Source organism: Mustelus asterias, chromosome 11, assembly GCF_964213995.1.
Source record: "Mustelus asterias chromosome 11, sMusAst1.hap1.1, whole genome shotgun sequence".
Classification (NCBI taxonomy): Eukaryota; Metazoa; Chordata; class Chondrichthyes; order Carcharhiniformes; family Triakidae; genus Mustelus; species Mustelus asterias.
The window spans coordinates 90,829,719-90,850,705 of record NC_135811.1 but is presented as its reverse complement, the minus strand read 5'-3'; the positions used below and the strand labels follow the sequence as shown (position 1 = coordinate 90,850,705).

Sequence of the window (20,987 nt, the reverse complement as noted above, 5' to 3'; positions counted from 1 at the left end):
AATTGTTACACTAGATCAGCTTGTTGCCTAACTTAGAATCCCTACAGTGCAGAAGGAGGTCATTCGGCCCATTGTGTCAGCACCAACTCTCCGATAGAGCATCCGACCCAAGCCCTATCCCCGTGATAAAAGGATCAACTTTAACTTTTGGATAATAAGAAAAACTGGTCCATGCACTCTAGTGATCCTTGACCTGGAAAGAACACCTACAGGAAGTTGGAATATGGAGATTGTATTGGTTCAGTTTTGTAACGGATGGGGGGCGGGGGGGAGGGTATCATAGAATCCCTACAATGCAGATGGAAGCCATTCAGCCCATCGAGTCTGCACTGACTCTTACCCAGGTTTATCCCATAACCCTACATTATCTACCCCGCTAACCTATATATCTTGGGACACTAAGGGGCAGTTTAGCACAGCCAATCCACCTAACCTACACATCTTTGGAGCGTGGGAGGAAACCGGAGCACCCAGAGGAAATCCATGCAGACCTAGGGAGAACATGCAAACTCCACAAAGACAGTTACCGAGGTCGGAATTGAACCTGGGTCCCTCTTGCTATGAGGCAGAAGTGCTAACCACTGTGCCACCATGCATGAGCACAGGCACATTTACAAGGAGCTGTGTTTGTGGTAGTGCTGACAAGCAGGGATTGTGAATTGGAAACCTCGACTGCTCCTACTTCAGTTTTGCCAGTGCTGACCGGACCGTTTAACAGGATTTATTAAAGGAGCGGGATCAAAGAGTCTCTGAGGAATCCGTGCCATTGAGACTTCCATGAATCCTGGCACGGTAGGAGAGTGGTTTGCACTGCTGCTTCACAGCGCCAGGGACCTGGGTTCGATTCCCGGCTTGGGTCACTGTCTGTGTCGAGATTGCACATTCTCCCCGTGTCTGCGTGTGTTTCCTCCGGGTGCTCCGGTTTCCTCCCACAGTCCGAAAGACGTGCTGGTTAGGTGCATTGACCCGAGCAGGTGTCGGACTGTGGCAACTAGGGGAATTTCACAGTGACTTCATTGCAGTGTTAATGTAAGCCTTACTTGTGACTAATAAATAAATAACCTTTAAAGAAGGTTCTGCAGCAGTGTGGCTTTCGGGTGAACACTGTCTCTTGGAAACCCATATGGAATAGACTACTGTTACAAGTGACTCGAGGACCAGTGAGTGGGAAAAGTGAGAGCTCCTATGTGCCTGAGACTAAGTTGGAAAGGTTACGAGGTTGCATATGGTGTCATATTTTTGCAGTGATGCAAGTGCTGGTAATTTTGTGAGGCGTATCTTTGCTTTAGTGACTATTTAAAGAGCCATTCATCTTTTTCAGTGAGATCTCATTGGTCTGTTAATTGATGTTTAATTTATGCTGATTCTGATTTGTGTTAAAGCAAAAATCACTGAAAGTAAAAATCTTGTTTGGTAAATTTCTTCATTTGGAAATAATTTGATAAATGTGGTTATTTTGATTTATGGATTCCCATGATTTTAAGTTTATTTATTAGTGTCACAAGTAGGATTACATTCCCACTGCAATGAATTTACTGCGCAAATCCCCTAGTCGCCACACTCCGGCACCTGTTTGGGTACACTGAGGGAGAATTTAGCATGATCAATGCACCTAACCAGCACGTCTTCCGGACTGTGGGGGGAAACCGGAGCACCCGGAGGAAACCCACACAGACGTGGGGAGAAAGTGCAGAATCTGCACAGAAGCTCACCCAAGCCGGGAATCGAACCTGCGTCCCTGGCATTGTGAGGCAGCAGTGCTAACCACTGTGGCACCGCGCTGCCATGGGGATCGTATCACTGGTTTTGAGGGAGCCTTGGAAATCCAGGAACAGCACTTGGGGCCGGAACTGTCCCATTTTCATTTCATGGCCCCAAGTGCAACCCAAAGAAAAAAATCTACCTTGAGATTTTAAATCACCCGACATTTGAAATGCATCCTTAACCAGAAAGCAATGGCAGAGGATTCAGGATGAATATGTTTGTAACAATTGTAAATGCCGATATTTAATCCCACGAGCTTCTCACCTTCTGACCCTCTGATCCCTTATTTGTGATCAGACTTACAAGTTGCAACATTATTGAATCAGCTCAAATACGCACATTAAAACAAACTGTGACTAACAGGAGAATTCATTTTAATAGTGCATTGCACTGTTGTCTGAAGATTTACCATTACTGTTCCTTTGACATTTGTGCGGTCACACTGCAAACCCCCAAGGCACGAGATTGTTTGATGTTTCTGTAGAGAAGCCGCTGTACTATCTGAAAGATGCAGTGAGGATAGAGGCTTACTAATCAAAGCCCCATAGGTCTGTTTCATGTTTTCTGTCTATTCTGCTCTTAGACCATTATTAAAACAAATCTCCTGGCTACGATACTGCTCAAAAGGTTAAGAGTAAATAAAATCCTAACTTTTCCAATACCCTTTTTTAAAAAACTTTTTCCCCCAAAAAGGTAAACCAGGACATTAGTTCTTCTATTCAAGTATCTAATGGAGACCTTGGTGAGTTTTCTAGTTTTCAGTCAGATTTGGAATGTAATTCCCTCGTCGGCAACCTCTCAAACTTGGATTTCACCATCTCGCCCCACCAGCTGATGGGCAGGTGAGCCGGTAAGATTGCGTGAGAGCCAAGAAATCGATTTCCCAGCTCTCGCAATCTTACCAGGCACAGATATCTGACACTACCCAACGGGCACTCTGGCACTGCCAGCCTGGAGCACTGGCAGTGCCCACTGGGCACCAGGCAGTGTCAAAGGGACAGGGCCTGAGGGGCGGGGTGATGCTGTACACTCTGCAACCGTGATCGGGGGGAACACTGTGAACTCTGCAACTGGCGACCTATCAGTCTTTGCAGGGGAAGGGGTTGGGTGATCAGTCTGTGTGGGGGGGGGGGGGGGGAGGCGGGGGGGAAATCAGCCATGAAGGCCAGAGATAGCTGGGAGAGGCAGTGACAGACAGATCTCTGTGCTCTGTGCTATTGCACAGAACTGAGCGTGCGCGATGGTGCCCTCTGCCGCAAGATGCCAACTTTCAGTGACCCCCTCCCCTCCCCCCACTGGCGGGAAACAGATATTGCATTTCTTTTCACAGAGTAAGGTAAGATTTGATTATTAAGTCGACAAAAAAAAGCGCAATTCTCTCCCGTGTTCACGTTCAGAACTTAGAATTCTATTGGTAAGATCGCCCCCATAATTTTAGAACTACACAGATACAATATATATAACATGGTTATATTTACAAATATTTGCCAGCAAACCTTCAGTAGCATTGTTCACGATAAGTCAGGAGAACGTGCTGTTTTATATAGGGATACTACAATATAATGCTAATATTGGCTTTGTCTCTTCAAGGGCACAGGATCTATTATCTATAAACGGGTACAATTGTCCATCAGAGGACAATTATTTCTCGAGATAGATGCCAGGCTGTGAATTTCTGGCTTCTCTCCCATCCATAAATCCAGCAGAAAACTGGTGCATTTACTGGAAAAATAAATTCCTCGGCATCCGTGGCAAAGTGATATCCGCAGTGTGAGGCCGATCTCAATACAGGTAGATCAAATGAAATAAAATTTAATGGCAATTTACTTAAAACATTTTACTGCATTGAATAAATTTGCCTTACAATTAGACTTCCCCTATTGAGTAGCTGTTTATTGTTTTATGGAGCAGATCCAGATGTTTCCCGCTACTTTGCTTGCTTGGAATGTACAAACATGACTACCCTTGGCTGGTTCAGACAAATCTGAATGTGTTCAGAAACCTCACTGGACTCATTTCCACTCTCTGCAGACAGCATTAGCATCAAAATATTCCCCTGAGAGAATTTAGCAATGCACAGAGGAATAGTGATGTCAAAAGCAAAACACTGCAGCTGCTGGAAATCTGAAATAAAACAGAAAATGTTCTGGAAACACTACTGTAGATATCTCCAATGTCCCTTTTGCGCACAGCATGTCATCTGCCTCCATTCCCAGTCAACACAAGAAGCTATTTGATAAATGGCACAGGTACGGCTGTCCTACCTTTTCTCTGACATTTCGGGCTGCACGGTGGCACAGTGGTTAGCACTGCTGCCTCAGAGGGACACGGGTTCGATTCCCGGTTTGGGTCACTGTCTGTGTGGAATTTGTACATTCTCCCCGTGTCGGTGTGGGTTTCCTCCGGGTGTTCCGGTTTCCTCCCACAGTCCAAAGATGTGCGGGTTAGGCGGATTGGCCATGCTAAATCACCCCTTAGTGTCAGGGGGACTGGCTAGCTAAGTGCATGGGATTATGGGGATAGGGCCTGGATGGGATTGTGGTCGGTGCAGACTCGATGGGCCAAATGGCCTCCTTCTACATCGTAGGATCTATGATTCTATGATGATCTTTCAAAGAACAAAGAGAATAAAGAAAAGTACAGCACAGGAACAGGCCCTTCGGCCTGCGCCGATCACGATGCCTGCCTAAACTGAAACCGGATGCACTTTCACCATAAACAACACCAAGGGAGGCATTTTTGATTCTGTCTGCCATATGGGGCACATGGCAGTCTGGCATCTGAGGTCATCCATGGCACATGTTGGCCAGGATCCCACTCTCCTCCTGCAGACTTTGGTTTTAACATCTGCCTCTGGGCTGGTGAGGAGGACACCAGCCAGAAACGGGTTGGGTACAGAACATGCAGATCAAAATCCAACAGCATAATCGGGTGCTGGCTGCTATTTCAGATGCCTGCATGGGGAAAATTACCTGGCAGGACAACCAAACAAGAACAGGAGCTGATGCTATGAGAGGTCCAAAAGGTTCTCCTTGTTATTGGTTTTCATTATGGGGCCAGAGGAACAGCAATTTCTCCTCACCTCAGGCTTCTCCCCTTCCCAATCTTCCATTGTGAAGTCCTCTTCCCCTGGTATTCCTGAAGTTAGGTATTTGCTGATTTCTTTACTTATATATCTGATTAACCTCAGAACAATGCAAGAGATGACATTGGTTCTAAGTCCACAGCAAGTATATCTACCGTACTTTAAAACATCTTCAATTGCAGGATCTCTGAACACATGCTCTCAGCTCAGACTCCAGAATGTTATGTATGCTGTCAGTTACTTAACTCTCGCAGACTTAAAAAAATAAGAACAACAAACATAATCAGTGAACAAACCAACGTGATCAGATACAGATCGATCAACAAATGAACACTACGGGCGGGATTTCCTGACCTCACTCTCCCCGAAACCAGAAAAACCCAGCCGGGGTCAACGGACCTTTTCATGGTCCGCCCCTCGCCCGCTCCAATTCCCGTGGTGGGCGGGACAGTAAAATTCGCCCCTACATCTTCCACCCTTTAACTGAGATGTGGAGATGCCGACGTTGGACTGGGGTGGGCACAGTAAGAAGTCTCACAACACCAGGTTAAAGTCTAACAGGTTTATTTGGTAGTCACACTCACCTGATAAAGGAGCAGCGCTCCGAAAGCTTGTGCTACCAAATAAACCTGTTGGACTTTAACCTGGTATTGTGAGACTTCCTACTGACCCTTCAACCGAGACATTACTTTGAATAAATCATCCTGAACAACAAACAAATACACATCAATTAATTTCATAGACTTCAACTTGACTGTTATCTTTAAGCACACAAAAAGTTTTTGAGATATGAAGGTCTGTGATTACATATATGAATTTGAGGCTGTGGTTCTGTGAGATCAATTTTATGGGGCAGATGATCAATAGCATCACCAGAAAAAGAAACGTATCCTTGTAATCATGTCCTCAAAATGTCCTGGTCTGCTCACTAACAAGCCTCTCATGTTCCACTTGCTGTTGACATCCAACAGATAAGCATTGGTACGTCTTGATCTGCTTTGGAGCTGATGCAAGATTGTGAACTCAATTTGGCCATTAATTCAAATCCAATCCCCAGCCTCAAAATGCTGTTCCCTTGTGCCTGTTTATTTGTCAAAGTACACTTTGGCTTTAACTTGTCACTTTGCAATTTCACCTGGAATACTCTGACATTTTCACTGACTGATGGTGACAGCTTAGGAACAATCAGCAGCAAGAGGAAGTTACAACCCACCATAAGTATGTCTGGCATCTTTACAGTCAGAGGGTATAGTATGGGTCGGTATGTGCGAAGTGGAATGTCAATGGTTTGTTCGAATGTTTTCCCCTCTGACAAACCAGCTCTCAGACCGTCCCTCATCACCCTGCTGAACTGTTCCATTCCACCATTCAATTGCAGGGTATAGCCTGATGTCAAAAGGTGATGAATTCCATAATTTGCTGGGAAGTCTCTAAACCGACTGGGACAAACTGCTTATTTATTAATGTCACAAGTAAGCTTACATTAACACTGCAATGAAATTACTCTGAAAATCCCCGAGTCGCCACACTCCCGTGTTAGGAATGGGTTAATAGACCTTCCAATTAACTCCTAATTTGATGTCAATTATTCAATAGAAGCCACTGATATACAAAGGGACCACACGTGGAACTATTTGTTGGTGGAGAATTGTGTGTGAAGTTGGATCAAAGAAATAAAGGTATTTTATGAAGAAGCTGAACTTATGTCTCCTTTACTCCACAGCAACCAAAAGGCTCAAACATCCGGCACTTGTTCGGGTACAGTGAGGGAGAATTTAGCATCTAACCTGCACATCTTTTGGACTGTGGGAGGAAACCTGAGCACCCAGAGGAAACCCACTCAGACACAGGGAGAACGTGCACAGATAGTGACCCAAGCTGGGAATTGAACCCAGGTCCCTGATGCTGAGAGGCAGCAGTGCTAACCACTATGCCACCATAATGATAGTTTTCGGCAAACCCCATTTTTCTGTTTCACTCCGCTCCCCACCCCCCCGCCTTGTGCTTCTATCAGTGAGATAAGCACATGGCATAAATATCCTAAGGTGTGCCAAAACCACATAGTCTATAGATATCCAATGCCTGTCTTTCATTATATTCTTGCAAGAGGAAATGATGCTGTAGCCAATGAACACTGCCACCATAGCTTGCTCAGAAGAACACATCTGACATCAATGGTGTCTTCACCTGTCAATGTTTGGAAGTTTGTTTCCAAGACTCACAAGTGAGGATGAACAAAGCTGAAGAGAAGAGGCAGCCCAGTACAAGGATGTGCCATGTCTCTGGTTCCAATTTCTGGGCTGCACTGTGTTTCTTACCTCCCAGAAGCACCACATAACCATTCTCAGTCTGATATTCAAATGAGATCCACACCTATTGCTCAGGTTAAAACCATTTACAAAGCCCCTTCACCATTAGTCATCCCACCCCACCGTACACCAACTGGCTCACACGGATGAGAGACCTTTTAAATGTTCTGACCTGTGAATAAAACTTTCTCTCAGTTTTAAAAGCAGGTACCAGAACACACTAATACACTCACAGTGGGGAAAGGCCATTTACCAACTCCACATGCAGGAAGGAATTTATTAATTCATCTGACTTTTGACACACCGGCAAGTTCACACTGGGTAAAGGCCGTTTACTTGGTCCATGTAAAATTCTAGCAATTATACCTTCTCATCCTCAGTTTTGTTATGTACTTGCCAGTTTGCAGATTTAAGAAATGAAGCACAGTGAACATAGAGCAGTGAACAGATTAACATGATCGAATACAGGTCAATCAAACCATTGAACGCTACACCAGGGACTGTTCTTTCTTCAGCCTTTTCTTGTTTGGCTGCCAGCTGCAGCTTCTAGCTGGGTTTGGATATGATCTCCCTTCTGAGATTTTATACAGTTAAATCCAGGCGTTGTTCAGAGAATGTGTAACTGCTCACAGGTTTCATCCATGCATGGCATAATAGTATAATAATAGGGCAGCATGGTAGCACAGTGGTTAGCACTGCTGCCTCACAGTGCGATGGACCTGGGTTCAATTCCTGGCTTGGGTCACTGTCTGTGCGGAGTCTGCATGTTTTCCCCGTGTTTGCGTGGGTTTGCTCCGTGTGCTCCGGTTTCCTCCCACAGTCCGAAAGACGTGCTGGTTAGGTGCATTGGCCAAGCTTAATTCTCCCTCAGTGTACCTGAACAGGCGCCGGAGTGTGGCAACTAGGGGATTTTCACAGTAATTTCATTGCAGTGTTAATGTAAGCCTACTTGTGACACTAATTAATAAACTTTTATTACTTACACAAAATAGCTATGTGTCACCTCTGAAGATTGGGTGACACAGTGGTTAGCACTGCTGCCTCACAGCGCCAGGGATCCCGGTTCAATTCTGGCCTCGGGTCACTGTCTGAGTGGAGTTTGCACGTTCTCCCTGTGCCTGCATGGGTTTCCTCCGGGTGCTCTGGTTTCCTCCCACAGTTCGAAGATGTGCAGGTTAGATGGATTGGCCATGCTAAATTGCCCCTTAGTGACAGGGGGACTAACAGGGTGGATACTTGGGGTTACGGGGATAGGGCCTAAGTGGGATTGTTGTCAGTGCAGGCTCGATGGGCTGAATGGCCTCCTTCTGCACTGTAGTGATTCAACAATTCTATATGGCTCAGAATGAAGGGACAGAAGGTTCTTCCAGCTGGAAGAGTGCTTTGTGAAACGTTTTTGAGTAATAGACATGAAACCGCACAAAGTAAGTTGCTGCAAAAGAGTACAGGATGATACCCTTTGTATCTGTTCATGCTATACCTGACCTGGTGAGGTTCACAATAGTCACTCAAAATGGAAGAGTTTTACTTCCACAGAACCGGCATGTCTTACTTAGTTAGGTACAATCATTTGAAAATAAGTTAATTAAAAGTGCGTAAAGGTCAGTGATATCAAGTGATAATATTTGTAATTGTATTCCACACTGCACTGTTAACATTAAATTGTAAAATGAAAAGACAAAACATCAATTCTCTCCAACAGGTTACCCATCACAGAAAAGATTGAAAAGATACATCCTCTTTATTACTGACTGTCAAATATAGCCATAAGAACTCATACTTAATTACGTTATTGTATCTTACTTTAAGTCAAAGACACAAGGCCATGATCTATCACTCTGAGCACAATGTAACTGTAATACTAACATGTTCTTTTTGATAATATTTCATACAATATCCAATATACAATTGAGAATTATTTCCTTAACAAATCAGCAGTGGACACGTATATGGCATCCTTGAAAGTTTGAACAAGCTACAAATAAGAAAAGCAAATGTTGGTATACTCACAAAATAAAAGCTGATGATTGAAATCAGCCCTAAAAATGTTCCTATCACCAGAAACCTTTTTTTTACGCTGTGTGAATAAGTTAAGTTACTTGTTATAAATTTGGGATTGCAATGATTTTTCCCAATGCTTCTGGAGATCGCACATTCACAATGGCTCCATCCATCAAAGAAATACAAAACCCAGTGACTTTGTGAAAATTAAATAGTTATACTGAAAATACAATTAACTTCTAACTCAAACTAAAGACATAACAAAGACAGGGTAAAGACGTTACCCTGCTTGTAGTGCAGGGTAATACCCAAGGATGTAAAAGGTGGATGCTCTTGTCCACATCCGTATGCAACAAGATCTGGACAATATCCAAGCTTGGGCAAGTAACATTCATGTCACAAGTGCCAGGCAATGACCATCTCCAAAGCATAACATCTAACCATCACCTCTTGAGATGCAATGGCATTACCATCACTGAATCTCCCACTATCAATATCCGGGGGGTTACCATTAACCAGAAACTGAATTGAACTAACCCTATAAATATAGTATAGAGCAATATAAGTATGGAGCAAACCAGATGCTAGGAATCCTGTGACAAGTAACTCACCACCTGACTCCCTAGAATCTGTCCACGATCTACAAGGCACAAGTCACGAGTGTGACTGAATACTCTCCAACAACACTCAAGAAGCTTGACAGCATTCAGGACAGGGCAGTCTGCTTGATTGGTACCCTATCCACACACACTCATTCCTTCCACCACCGATCCACAGTAGCAGCAGCCGCAGCAATGTGTACCACCCACAAGGTGCCCTGCAGGAACTCACCAGAATTCCTCCGACAGCACCTTCTAAACCCACAACCAGTGCCATCTAGCAGGGCAAGGAAACACCACTGCCTGAAAATACTTTCCAAGCCATTCACCAGCCTGATGTGGAAATAGATCGCCATTCCTTCATTGTCACTGGGTTTGGAAATCCCTCCCTAACAGCACAGTGGGTGGGCCTACACCACAGCGATTGAAGTGGTTCAGGAAGGCAGCTCACCACCACCTTCTCAAGGACGATAATGAATGAGCAATAAATGCGGGTCTAGCCAGCGACTCCCACATTCCTTGAGTGAAAAAATACAGGAAACATGAGAGTTATTGCCTGGACAGTCTCATAACTCCCCTGGATTGTTTTTTAAACACTCTTACTGTACTTCCCAGCATTTTGGAAACTAAACTTTAAAGTCAAAAGAAATTTATACCGAATGCTATTTTAAATGTTAAAATAAATTAGTTGTTATGATTTGCAATTGAATCATTATTTTGTACAGAAAGTATAACCCAAAATAGTTCAACAACCCCAAGGTATGTTGGATGCTGTGATATTGTAACTAGTAGATGCTAGACTGCTTTTATAACAAAAATAAGGTAATTGAAACAAGCACAAAACATTTTACTGCGAACATACGAATGTAAATATTACACTTGCAGGTTCTTCCTTTTATCCTGGAGTAGGTTCCCAGACACAATCACATTGACTCCAGCTTTTTCATGGGCTTAAAAGAAAAGATTTGAATTTGGTACAATACCTTTGATGACTTCATGATGCTACATGGCTCTTCACTTCACAATGAAGTACTTAGTCACTGTGGTAACATAGATTAATGCAATAGCCAAAAATGCACACAGCAAGTGCATCAGGTTACACCCTTTCATTTTAAAGTGGCGCTGGTTGAAAGATTCAGATTTACCACGGAACTGGGAGGACTCACTCGCACTAATCCCCGGGATCATTTACATCTACCTCGATTCAATATCTCTGACTGTGTAGCACTCCCTTACGACTGCACTCAATTGTTAGTCGTAATTCCGTGCACAAGGCTCTGAAGTGTTGTTTGAACTCACAACCTTGTAACTCATTAAAAAATGAAATCACTCTAATTGTAATAAGAGTTTTATGACCCTGGCAGTTCCACCTGTAACCACAGCCAAGCTTATACAGATTATTCAAAAGAGAAAGCTGTAGCCTGGCCATTTCCATTTACTCCACAGGTTTCAAAATCTTCTGATGAGCATCCCACAAGAACTCAAAGAACCACATTAAGCGAGATTCTTTGATCATTTGCAGCGGTCTATTTCATCTGGATGGAAACCAAAATTGAGCTGAGGATGTGAACACTGCACACAATATCCCCCTCGCCAACCTCGGCTGAGGTGCAAAAGAAAAAGACTCGCACTTATATAACCTGTTTCATGACCATCAGATGTTGCAAAGCGCTTTGCAGCCAAGTGAAGTACATTTGAAGTGTCGGCACTTCAGGTCATAAACTCCAAAGTGTTTTATGGAGCCTGACTGCTTCATAAGTTTTGCACTTTGAATTTGGCTCGGATAAGCATGATATGGTTCTCCTCAGGTATGATTCAAATGACCAACTAGGGAGCATTTATCAAACAGAGCTTATTCAAGAATATACTTAACATGTATAGTAAGAAAGTTAGCAATAACCTTTATCGATGACAGACAAAAACACAACCACGATAATGTATAACCCTTAACAAATATACCTAAAATGTTCCAATCAAACAAAACTTCCTTTAGACAAACAGACCATTTCCACAGGTTTAACACAGCAAAGACAAATGCTCACGTGATTCTGGAATTGAGTCCTTTGGAAGAAGAATTGAAAATCCTGACTTCTCAGCCTTGTAACTTCTAGCAGGATACACACAGAACAGTTTGAAGTCAGAACAGCTTCCCAGAACACCAGGGAGGGACTCTGGTCAAACCACCAACAGCACGTCTTCTACTTCAGGAAGGCAAGAAGCCTTGCTTTCAGCGAACCAGCAGAATTTCCAAAACCAGAGAGAGAGAGAGAGAGAAATACTTCTTTTCAGCCTGATGTCCCTTCTGAGCTAAACTGCTGCCAGCCAAAACAGAAAATGAAATCTTGAATTCACTATGAAGAAAAAAAACTGTCCAGAATCCATGACCTACCAACCAGTCTTCCCCCTAACAATACAGGGTCATAAAAGATCCCAAAGTAAAAATAAACAAACCCCATTTAAGTAGCAATAAAATGAGTTCTACACACAACTCGGCAACAATGACATAAGCTGAGGCTGGGAGAGCTGCAGACAGCATGATTAAATAAAAACATTTCTTCAAGATACACTAACATCATAGCACTGTTGTGAATTTGAAAACGAGGGAGCCAATACTCGCTCAGCAAACTCGCACACACAGCAATGTGATACCTATCGCATAAAGGGTGAACAGATTGGATATGCTAATATATGAAGCAGATGATGATGTACCACTGACACTAGTCAGTCATGTGTTAGACTCAAGAGAGAAGCTGGAATCATACCTAAGAGCTACATGCCTACTCTGTAACCTGCTTAGAAGTAGTACTCATAAACAAGCGTTAAGCAGATAGAGTATGTCTGCAGTCTGTCGAAGAACAAAATCCCACACTTAGGGACCAAACCAGAAGGACCCAATCTCAGAAGATTATGGCAGCGATGAAAACATAGATGTAAAATACACATCGGTGTTAACGGAGAAACAACTGAGTGAAGAAACCTTTGAAAGAGCAACTTGAAAAACTTGGTTATAGAAGGAGGCACACTGGAGAGAGATAATGATGACTGTGCTACACGAGCAGTCCGTACCCATGTTCTGCCCATTTGACTGCCTCAGGAGCCCACAAGGAAGTCAGGAATGGGAACACCATTTTCTCCGATTCTGAGTAGCATCAGGTCTTTGTGAAAAGGAGCCAAAACTCCAAGGTAGTTCCTTTTTTTATGCGGTAGGTCCAGCAGCAGAAGACATTTTCTTAAGGCAGCTTGTACAGGAGTCCACCGCAGATTTCAACTCCATTATTAAAGCCTTTGGCACCTATTTTAGTCTGAAACAAAATTTACTAATTCAAGGACCATGTTTGAGCAAGTGCTTGTAACGACCTGGTGAACTGATTTAATTATTCCTCACTGATCTATATTACCTAGCTAGTTCACTAGGAGCAGGGAGCTGAAGGATGAGCTAAGTATTCGGAATGAGAAACTCTCTGAATTTCTGCAGACCAAAGATGATGTTACATTGGATCACATGGACCAGTATGAGAAGCAGACTGACCTTAAAGCATTTAACCAGACTGTAGTTCGTTGTGACTCTGTAGGTTCGGTAGACACACGAGCAATGGCTCTTCCCATGTGAAATCCAGCCAAATAAATCAAAAGGGTGCAAAGCTCCAGGCTGGTAGACATTTTGAGATGCTTGCGAAAACCCAGCAGAGATGCAGGACTGCCCAGCAGGGAAGTTGGAATGCTTCCACTATGGCAATGCTGAACATTACAAATATTTCTACAGATCCTGTAATTTTAGTCAAAGTTGCAGCTCAGCAAATATTTACAAAGTATATTCCTTCTAGGAAATAGAAAGTGGAGAAAACATCGGCTCTTCAGAGTTTCTAGGGGAAGGAGATAGTCTTAAGCCAGACTACTAGTCATTTACAGTCCAAGCTCAAGGCTATGGTTCTTTGTTTAAAATTGACACTGGAGCTGTTGTTAACATATTAACTGATGATCTCAACTGGCTTCAGCCAATGACCATTCATCCATCAGACATCACGTTACAAGGTCCAGGAGACTTAGACCTTCCAATAAAGACAGGTTTCTGGTCCTCTTCACATCTTCACAGTGCAGACATGGAAAGAACGTGCAAACACCACCCAGTCACCTGAGCCTGGAATTGAACTCGGGTCCCTGGAGCTGTGAGGCAACAGTGCTAACCATTGTGCCACCATGCCGCCCATTGACACCTCGAACAACGTAATGCCCCCTGCAGCGGAGTGAGAATCTTGAGGGTTTTTTTGTCCTAAGTGGGATTTGAAACAATCCAAGGGAGGTTGAAGGTTCCTGGCACCATTCACCAAGACCATTCACACTCCAACACACCTCCAACACCAAACACTGATAAGAGCATGCAAATCATAACCAATTAATCTGACTAAACATGGTCTGAATCATCATAGTCCTGACGTCCTGATTTCTTTGTGGTAACAAGATCCAAAGGATCAAACATTCATTCATGGCACAACATTAATTGGAGCTGATCAACCTTCAGCAGGGCCCAATGATCATCAGAATTCACTGATTTAGATCCAGAGAATGATTCAATCCTTCTGTAAACGAGGACAATTTATTTCTAATCATAGTTTAGGGCGGCATGGTGGCACAGTGGTTAGCACTGCTGTCTCACAGCGCCAGCGACCCAGGTTCAATTGTGGCTTCAGGTCACCGTCTGTGTGGAGTTTGCACATCCTCCCCGTGTCTGCGTGGGTTTCCTCTGGGTGCTCCGGTTTCCTCCCACACTCCAAAGATGTGAAGAAATCAATCTCAAAATGCTGGCAACTGATCCAACAGTGTTTATAATCTGACTCACATTAACAGCACATCTTTGTAATTCGCAACCTCTCAGCTGTACATTAATCATTGAGGTTTACACATGTAAACCAGTGGTTTTGGTTCAGTGGGTACCTGGGTTATGAGCCAATGTGGGACCAACAGGACTGCATGGCTGAGAGATATCAACAGCACTCCGCAGAGATCTCAATGGAGCAGCCAGGCAGTGTGTGAAGTATTCATCTCGTTGCTTTTTGTCAGCAATATCTGACAAGCAGGCACAAGCCTAGAAACATTGACTGTCAGTGTGAAATGCTGCTGCTTGGCATGTATACTAACAATGCATCAATTAGAAACCAGTATGTACCAGATGGCAGTAACAAATTCCACATTCAATCTACAGTGCAGAAGAAGGTCATTCGTCCCATCGAGTCCACACCAACTCTCTGGCAGAGCATCTTACCCAGACCCTATCCCTCTAATCCAAACATTTACCCTGCTAAACCCCCTAACCTACACACCTTGGGACACTAAGGGGCAATTTAGCATGGTCAATCCACCGAACCTGCACATCTTTGGAGTGTGGGAAGAAACCAGAACACCCGGAGGAAACCCACGCAGACACGGGGAGAATGTGCAAACTCCACACGGACATCCAAGGCCGGAACTGAATCCATGTCTCTGGTGCTGTGAGGCAGCAGTGCTAACCACTGTGCCACCATGCCGCCCGGTGAAACTTGCTAACAACTGAACTGCTTAAACTGCTATAAATAATGTTGTTTCATAATAACGTGATTAATATAATGTGATTCCTTTTGTACTAATCTTGGATTGTAAAGGAACCTGAAAAAGAACATCACTCGTGGCATATTGGTTGTATAAAACGTGTCAGTATCCATTGTTGGCTTCAGAGGAAACTCTATTCATCTGCTTTTCCAATTAATGTACAACCTTACAAAGGAAGGCATTTATATTGAGTGGTGTCTTGCAATTCCCCATGTCCTATGTTATATTGTAAAACAGATGCTTCAATTCAACCTTACAGACAGGTACCTGTGTAAAATTCCCCCGCCGGCGATTGCCTGAATAATGAGTGCTGATTATGGTCCAATGCCTCCATTCCTGATGTCACTGGAACAGAATCTTTCTTCAGATAGGTTTTTAGACAGCATTCCTCTCCCTAGAATCATAGGCTCCCCGCAGTGCAGAAGGAGGCCATTCGGCCCATCTAATCTGCACTGACCGACAACAATCCCACTGAGGCCCTATCCCCGTAACCCCATGTATTTACCCTAGTCCCCCTGACATGAAGGGGCAATTTAGCTTGGCCAATCAACCTAACCCACACATCTTTGGTGTGTGGGAGGGAACCGGAGCACCGGAGGAAACCCACCAGACACGGGTGGAATGTGCAAAAGCCTCAGACAGTCATTTGAGACTGGAATTGAACCCGGGCCCCTGGCGCTGTGAGGCAGCAGTGCTAATCACTGGGCCACTGTGCTGACCCCTAATTTTAAAGCAAGGCATAGATAACAAAGGCTAATCCAAAAAGAAACCCCACAGATCCCATGACAACATATAGGTTTTTCACACAATTCAGATGACTGTAATTCTTTTTAAAGCCTATGCAATTAGGTCGAATACATTTGATTCCATTTCATTTTTTTGGGGTGTTGAAATATAGAACAATCTTCAAAGTATTAAGTGTAGCACTAACTGGCTGCTTTTCTACCTTCTCTTGTTTAAAAACCTGTTCTAATATAAGGTAGCTTTGGAAAAGATTCAATTTTCAGAGTCTTTGTGTCTCAGTGGCTGAACATTAGATAGCAGCATATAGTTACTTTTTTCTTCAAGCAACATCTCACTGGGCTATCGATCGACACTTTTCTTTCAAGGATTTTGTGCTATTTGTCAGCAGTTCAACAGAAAAACACATCTAAATATCCTTCTCGTTCAACGTGCTCAGGTCTGATATCTACACAGCAGGAGAGGAAGGCTTGCAATACATCAGGGTGGAACTCGACAAACTGATACATTACATAAAATAGCCCACAAACCAAGAACCACACCATCAGAGTCTGTACAGGTTATATAACTACCTTAGCTAGCGATCGTACGATTGGACTTTCCATGATTCCCCTCAGGAAGAGTAAATCTAGATCCTTGGCTCCTGTAGAGTTCGGCAAGTCATTCAAGTTGTCCAGGACTTGCTGCATAGCTATCGAAAGAACAGAGGGCACATTTCAGTACGGAGTGCTTCACATATGAGAAGCCATTAAATACTACACAGAAAGCGAGACAAAGTACTTGTTTTAATGCATCGCTTGATCATGAGAAGGTCCAAACTTATAAGTCACATTGTTCCCCTGGAAAAGTATAAAATGAAAGGAGTTACCTTGTGTGAATTATTTTAAAGGTTACAAATCACTGGAAATAACAACTTCTTACTTAATGTTGAGACACATGTTCCATCGCAGTTTGTAGTGAAGTGAGCTGGAGTTTGGGAGGAGGATTGTGAAGGAGACCAGCAGTGCGATTTAAGAAGTAGATTTTGAGGGAGCGTTTGAAATTTTGTTGTGGACTTTGAGAAGGGAATTCCAAAGAATTGGGAAGCGTTGAGCTCCAATGGCGAGGATGTAATGGTAGGAGAGCAGCACAAGAATTGGCAAAGCCTAACTTCTGAGAGCAGAGTGAAGGTGGGACATGGAGGCAGTTCAGGATCAGAATTCAGAAATCAATGAGTCGCGGACTATGATGCTGGGAAGGTACAAGAGGTGTTAGCTGAGCAAGATTTACTCTGGGGTAAAATACGAGTAGTAAATTCATAGAATCGTAGAATTCCTACAGTGCAGAAGGAGGCCATTCGGCCCATCGAGCCCACACTGACAACGATCCCACCCAGGCCCTATATTTCCTCGTAACCCCATGTATTTACATTGCTAATCCCCCTGAAACTAAAGGGCAATTTTAGCATGGCCAATCAACCTAACCATCTTTGGAGTTTGGGAGAAAACCGGAGCACCCGAAGGAAACTCACACAGACACATGGAGAATGTGCAAACTCCACACAGACAGTCACCTGAGGCCAGAATTGAACCCGGGTCCCTGGCGCTGTGAGGCAGCAGTGCTAACCATTGTGCCACCATGCTGCCCACGGTGGCACAGCGCTACTTGGGCAGGTCTGAAGCACAGGGGACCTGAAAGAATAGCACTGGAGAAGTTAAGCATTAAGGTGTCTGGCAAGGTGTTTGCATTTCTCATCTTATTTTCATTCCCAATCAGCTTATCTGGTTTAACTAGGTATGGTCATGTGGGTATCATTAATCTGAACAATGGGGAAGTCATGAAGTTAGATAGCAGTAGCCATGCTGGTTTGCAGTTGGTGTAGCTAGCAGCAGGCACTACCTAGTTCGATTGATTTTTGCTTCAAAAGCAGGTAGTACGGCATCTTGTGCTTGGCACTGGGAATAAGCTGTTAGAAGGGTTTGAAGGTGCCGTAACTAATCCATTCAGCAATGTGCACAATATCATAAATTTACATTCCTTCTAAATATACCAAGCATAGTCTCTTCATGTAAATAGCAATCGTAAGTAAACCTGGATGAGACAATGGTAAAACCTGAATAGTTTTTTCAGAGCCATGCATCAAGGGAGCAACATCGCCTGCACTGTCAAAAAAATAAGCTGCCTGTACAGGAAGCCCAGTTGTTTGAAGATGCATATTCTGTACAGTCTGGTCACAGAATCGTAGGATGTATGAAGGGTGTTAGGGCTGATCAGAAACTCCAAGGTATCATATGGAGTTAACCGAGACCCCAGCTTTTTTTGATTTTGGCATTAGGGTGGGCAAAAGGAAATTATGCTAAGACTAAAGAAATTCGACATGTCAGCTACGACTCTCACCAACTTTTACAGATGCACCATAGAAAGCATTCTTTCTGGTTGTATCACAGCTTGGTATGGCTCTTGCTCTGCCCAAGACTGCAAGGAACTACAAAAGGTTGTGAATGTAGCCTAGTCCATCATGCAAACCAGCCTCCCATCCATTGACTCTGTCTACACTTCCCGCTGCCGCGGCAAAACAGCCAGCATAATTAAGGACCCCACACACCCCGGACATTCTCTCTTCCACCTTCTTCCGTCGGGAGAAAGATATAAAAGTCTGAGGTCACGTACCAACTGACTCAAGAACAGCTTCTTCCCTGCTGTTGTCAGAATTTTGAACGGACTTACCTTGCATTAAGTTGATCTTTCCCTACACCCTAGCTATGACTGTAATACTACATTCCACACACTCTCCTTTCCTTCTCTAGGAACGGTATGCTTTGTCTGTGTAGCGCGCAAGAAACAACAATAATAAATCAAATCAAAAACTAAGGTGTTTCGCTCCAGGTATGATTCAATTGACCCACTGGGAAGCTTGTATTAAAACAAACTTTATTTTTAACAACACAGGTAAAATATAGCAAAAAGAATGAACATAACATTTATCAGTTGGAAATATTTAAACATCACAAGGTATAATTCTTAACAGCTATCCACTTTTATTGTTCCAATGTAAGCAGTACCCTTGTGGACATAATTCTCTCTTCGGAATCAGCACAAAACAGATTTGCTCACATGGGTGTTATTTTTCCAACCTTTTAACCCCTCTAGACAGAAACCTGGCTTCTGACTCTCATACAGCAACCTCCAGGTAAAGGTCCATCCCCAAACAGCAGAATCCCAGAAAAAGAGGCACATATCCTGGTAGATTCCAGTCTCAAAATCAAGAGAAAAAGAGACACGAAGAAAGCAAACTCTCACTCAAATCAGTCAAAATGAGCTTGATTTCTTTGTGTAAGTTGAGCTCCACACAGTCACCTGATTTTTCTGTCAATCAACCTAATCAAGTCCTACTCTGCAACAACAGAACATCATCAGTCTAGATTAAAGCAAACGTTCTAGCAGTTAGGAGCAATTATGCTGCTGCAGTAACAGTATAGGGCTGCCAGTGGCTGTTGAAGTAAAAAATCCTGCCCAGAAACATCAAAATACATTTCTTAAAGGCGTAATATCATCATCAGGGAGATATCAGTACTGTAATGGATTAATAGAATAATTATGGTAACGAGTGATATAGGCCACTGATAATAGATTCCTCTGTCAGTCTTCATTTCTTCTCTTCTCGATCAAGAGAATCCAAATGTTGATCCTTCATTATTCCCTCTCCTGGATCAGTCTCTCTTTGGAAAATATCCATGGTCCTAAAGTCTGCACTTTGATTACCAACAGTCTGCAAAGTTGATGTCCCATTTTGCTGGTGATGATGTCTTCCAGGGAAAAGAGGAATGACCGCATGTTTCCAAAACATCTTCCCAAAGAACCATGGACACTGAGGGAATTTGAATCCCTCATAGCAATGACCTGTGGGGGACATGGTGTGGGGGGGAAGGGAATTCAGTGGCTGGGGTGGGTGGGGGGGGGGGGGGCGGGGTTGGGTGGAAAGAGTAGACGTTTGGGCACAAGTTGTTGCAGTAAAACACAATTAAATGCAATGTAAATGGTTAAAGCGCAGTTTCAAATTGTTAATAAGTTGATAAAATACATAGGGTGAGATGTACTGCAATGGGTTCACACAATTGAAGATTGAAGTGGTGAATGCGGGCTCACTTTTAACATTTAAGAAAAACTTGGACAGGTACATGGATGAGAGGGGTGTGGAGGGATATGGTCCAGGTGCAGGTCAGTGGGACGAGGCAGAAAAATGGTTCGGCACAGCCAAGAAGGGCCAAAAAGCCTGTTTCTGTGCAGTAATGTTCTATGGTTCTATGGTTCTAATTGTTATGGTAATGAGTGATGTAAGCCATGATGTATCAGTGACATCAGCAGTGCTAGACTCATAGAATCCCTACAATGCAGAAGAGGCTATTCGGCCCATTGAATCTGCACCAACTCTCTGACAGAGGACCTTACCCAGGTCCTCTCACCCACCCTATCTCCGTAACCGCACACATTTCCAATGGCAAAACCATCTAACCTAGACATCTTGGGACACTAAGGGGCAATTTAGCATGGCCAATACACCCAACCTGCACATCTTTGGACTGAGAGAGGAAACCAGAACATCCGGAGGAAACTCACACAGGCATGGGAGAACCTGCAGACTCCACACAGGATGGTCACCCAAGGCTGGAATTGAACCTGGATCCCTGGAGCTGTGAGGCAGCAGTGTTAACGGCTGTGCCACCATGACGGCCCCTCTCGGGAGAGAGGATGGAACATTCTGTATTCATGAGTGACATACCTATCTTATATGTAGTGATAATAAAAGTTTAAAGCAAGTACCAGTGTAAGACAACAATCTCTCCAGATAAGATAGGCCACACATACCTGAAGCCACAAACCACACCGCGAGAACACGAAACAGTATTTATACACTTATTGTCCCTT

General features: G+C 43.6%; 1 protein-coding gene across 4 annotated transcripts in view; it reads right to left on the bottom strand.

Annotated features, from left to right (window-relative positions):
• LOC144500649 (MAGUK p55 subfamily member 2-like) overlaps positions 1-20,987 on the bottom strand; it is a 645,619-nt gene that overhangs the window by 121,399 nt on the left and 503,233 nt on the right. For all 4 annotated transcript variants that reach the window (XM_078223925.1, XM_078223924.1, XM_078223928.1 and 1 more), the window contains one exon: positions 16,655-16,773. In XM_078223925.1, the coding sequence (XP_078080051.1) occupies positions 16,655-16,773 (119 nt within the window). The remainder of the gene's footprint in view (positions 1-16,654; positions 16,774-20,987) is intronic.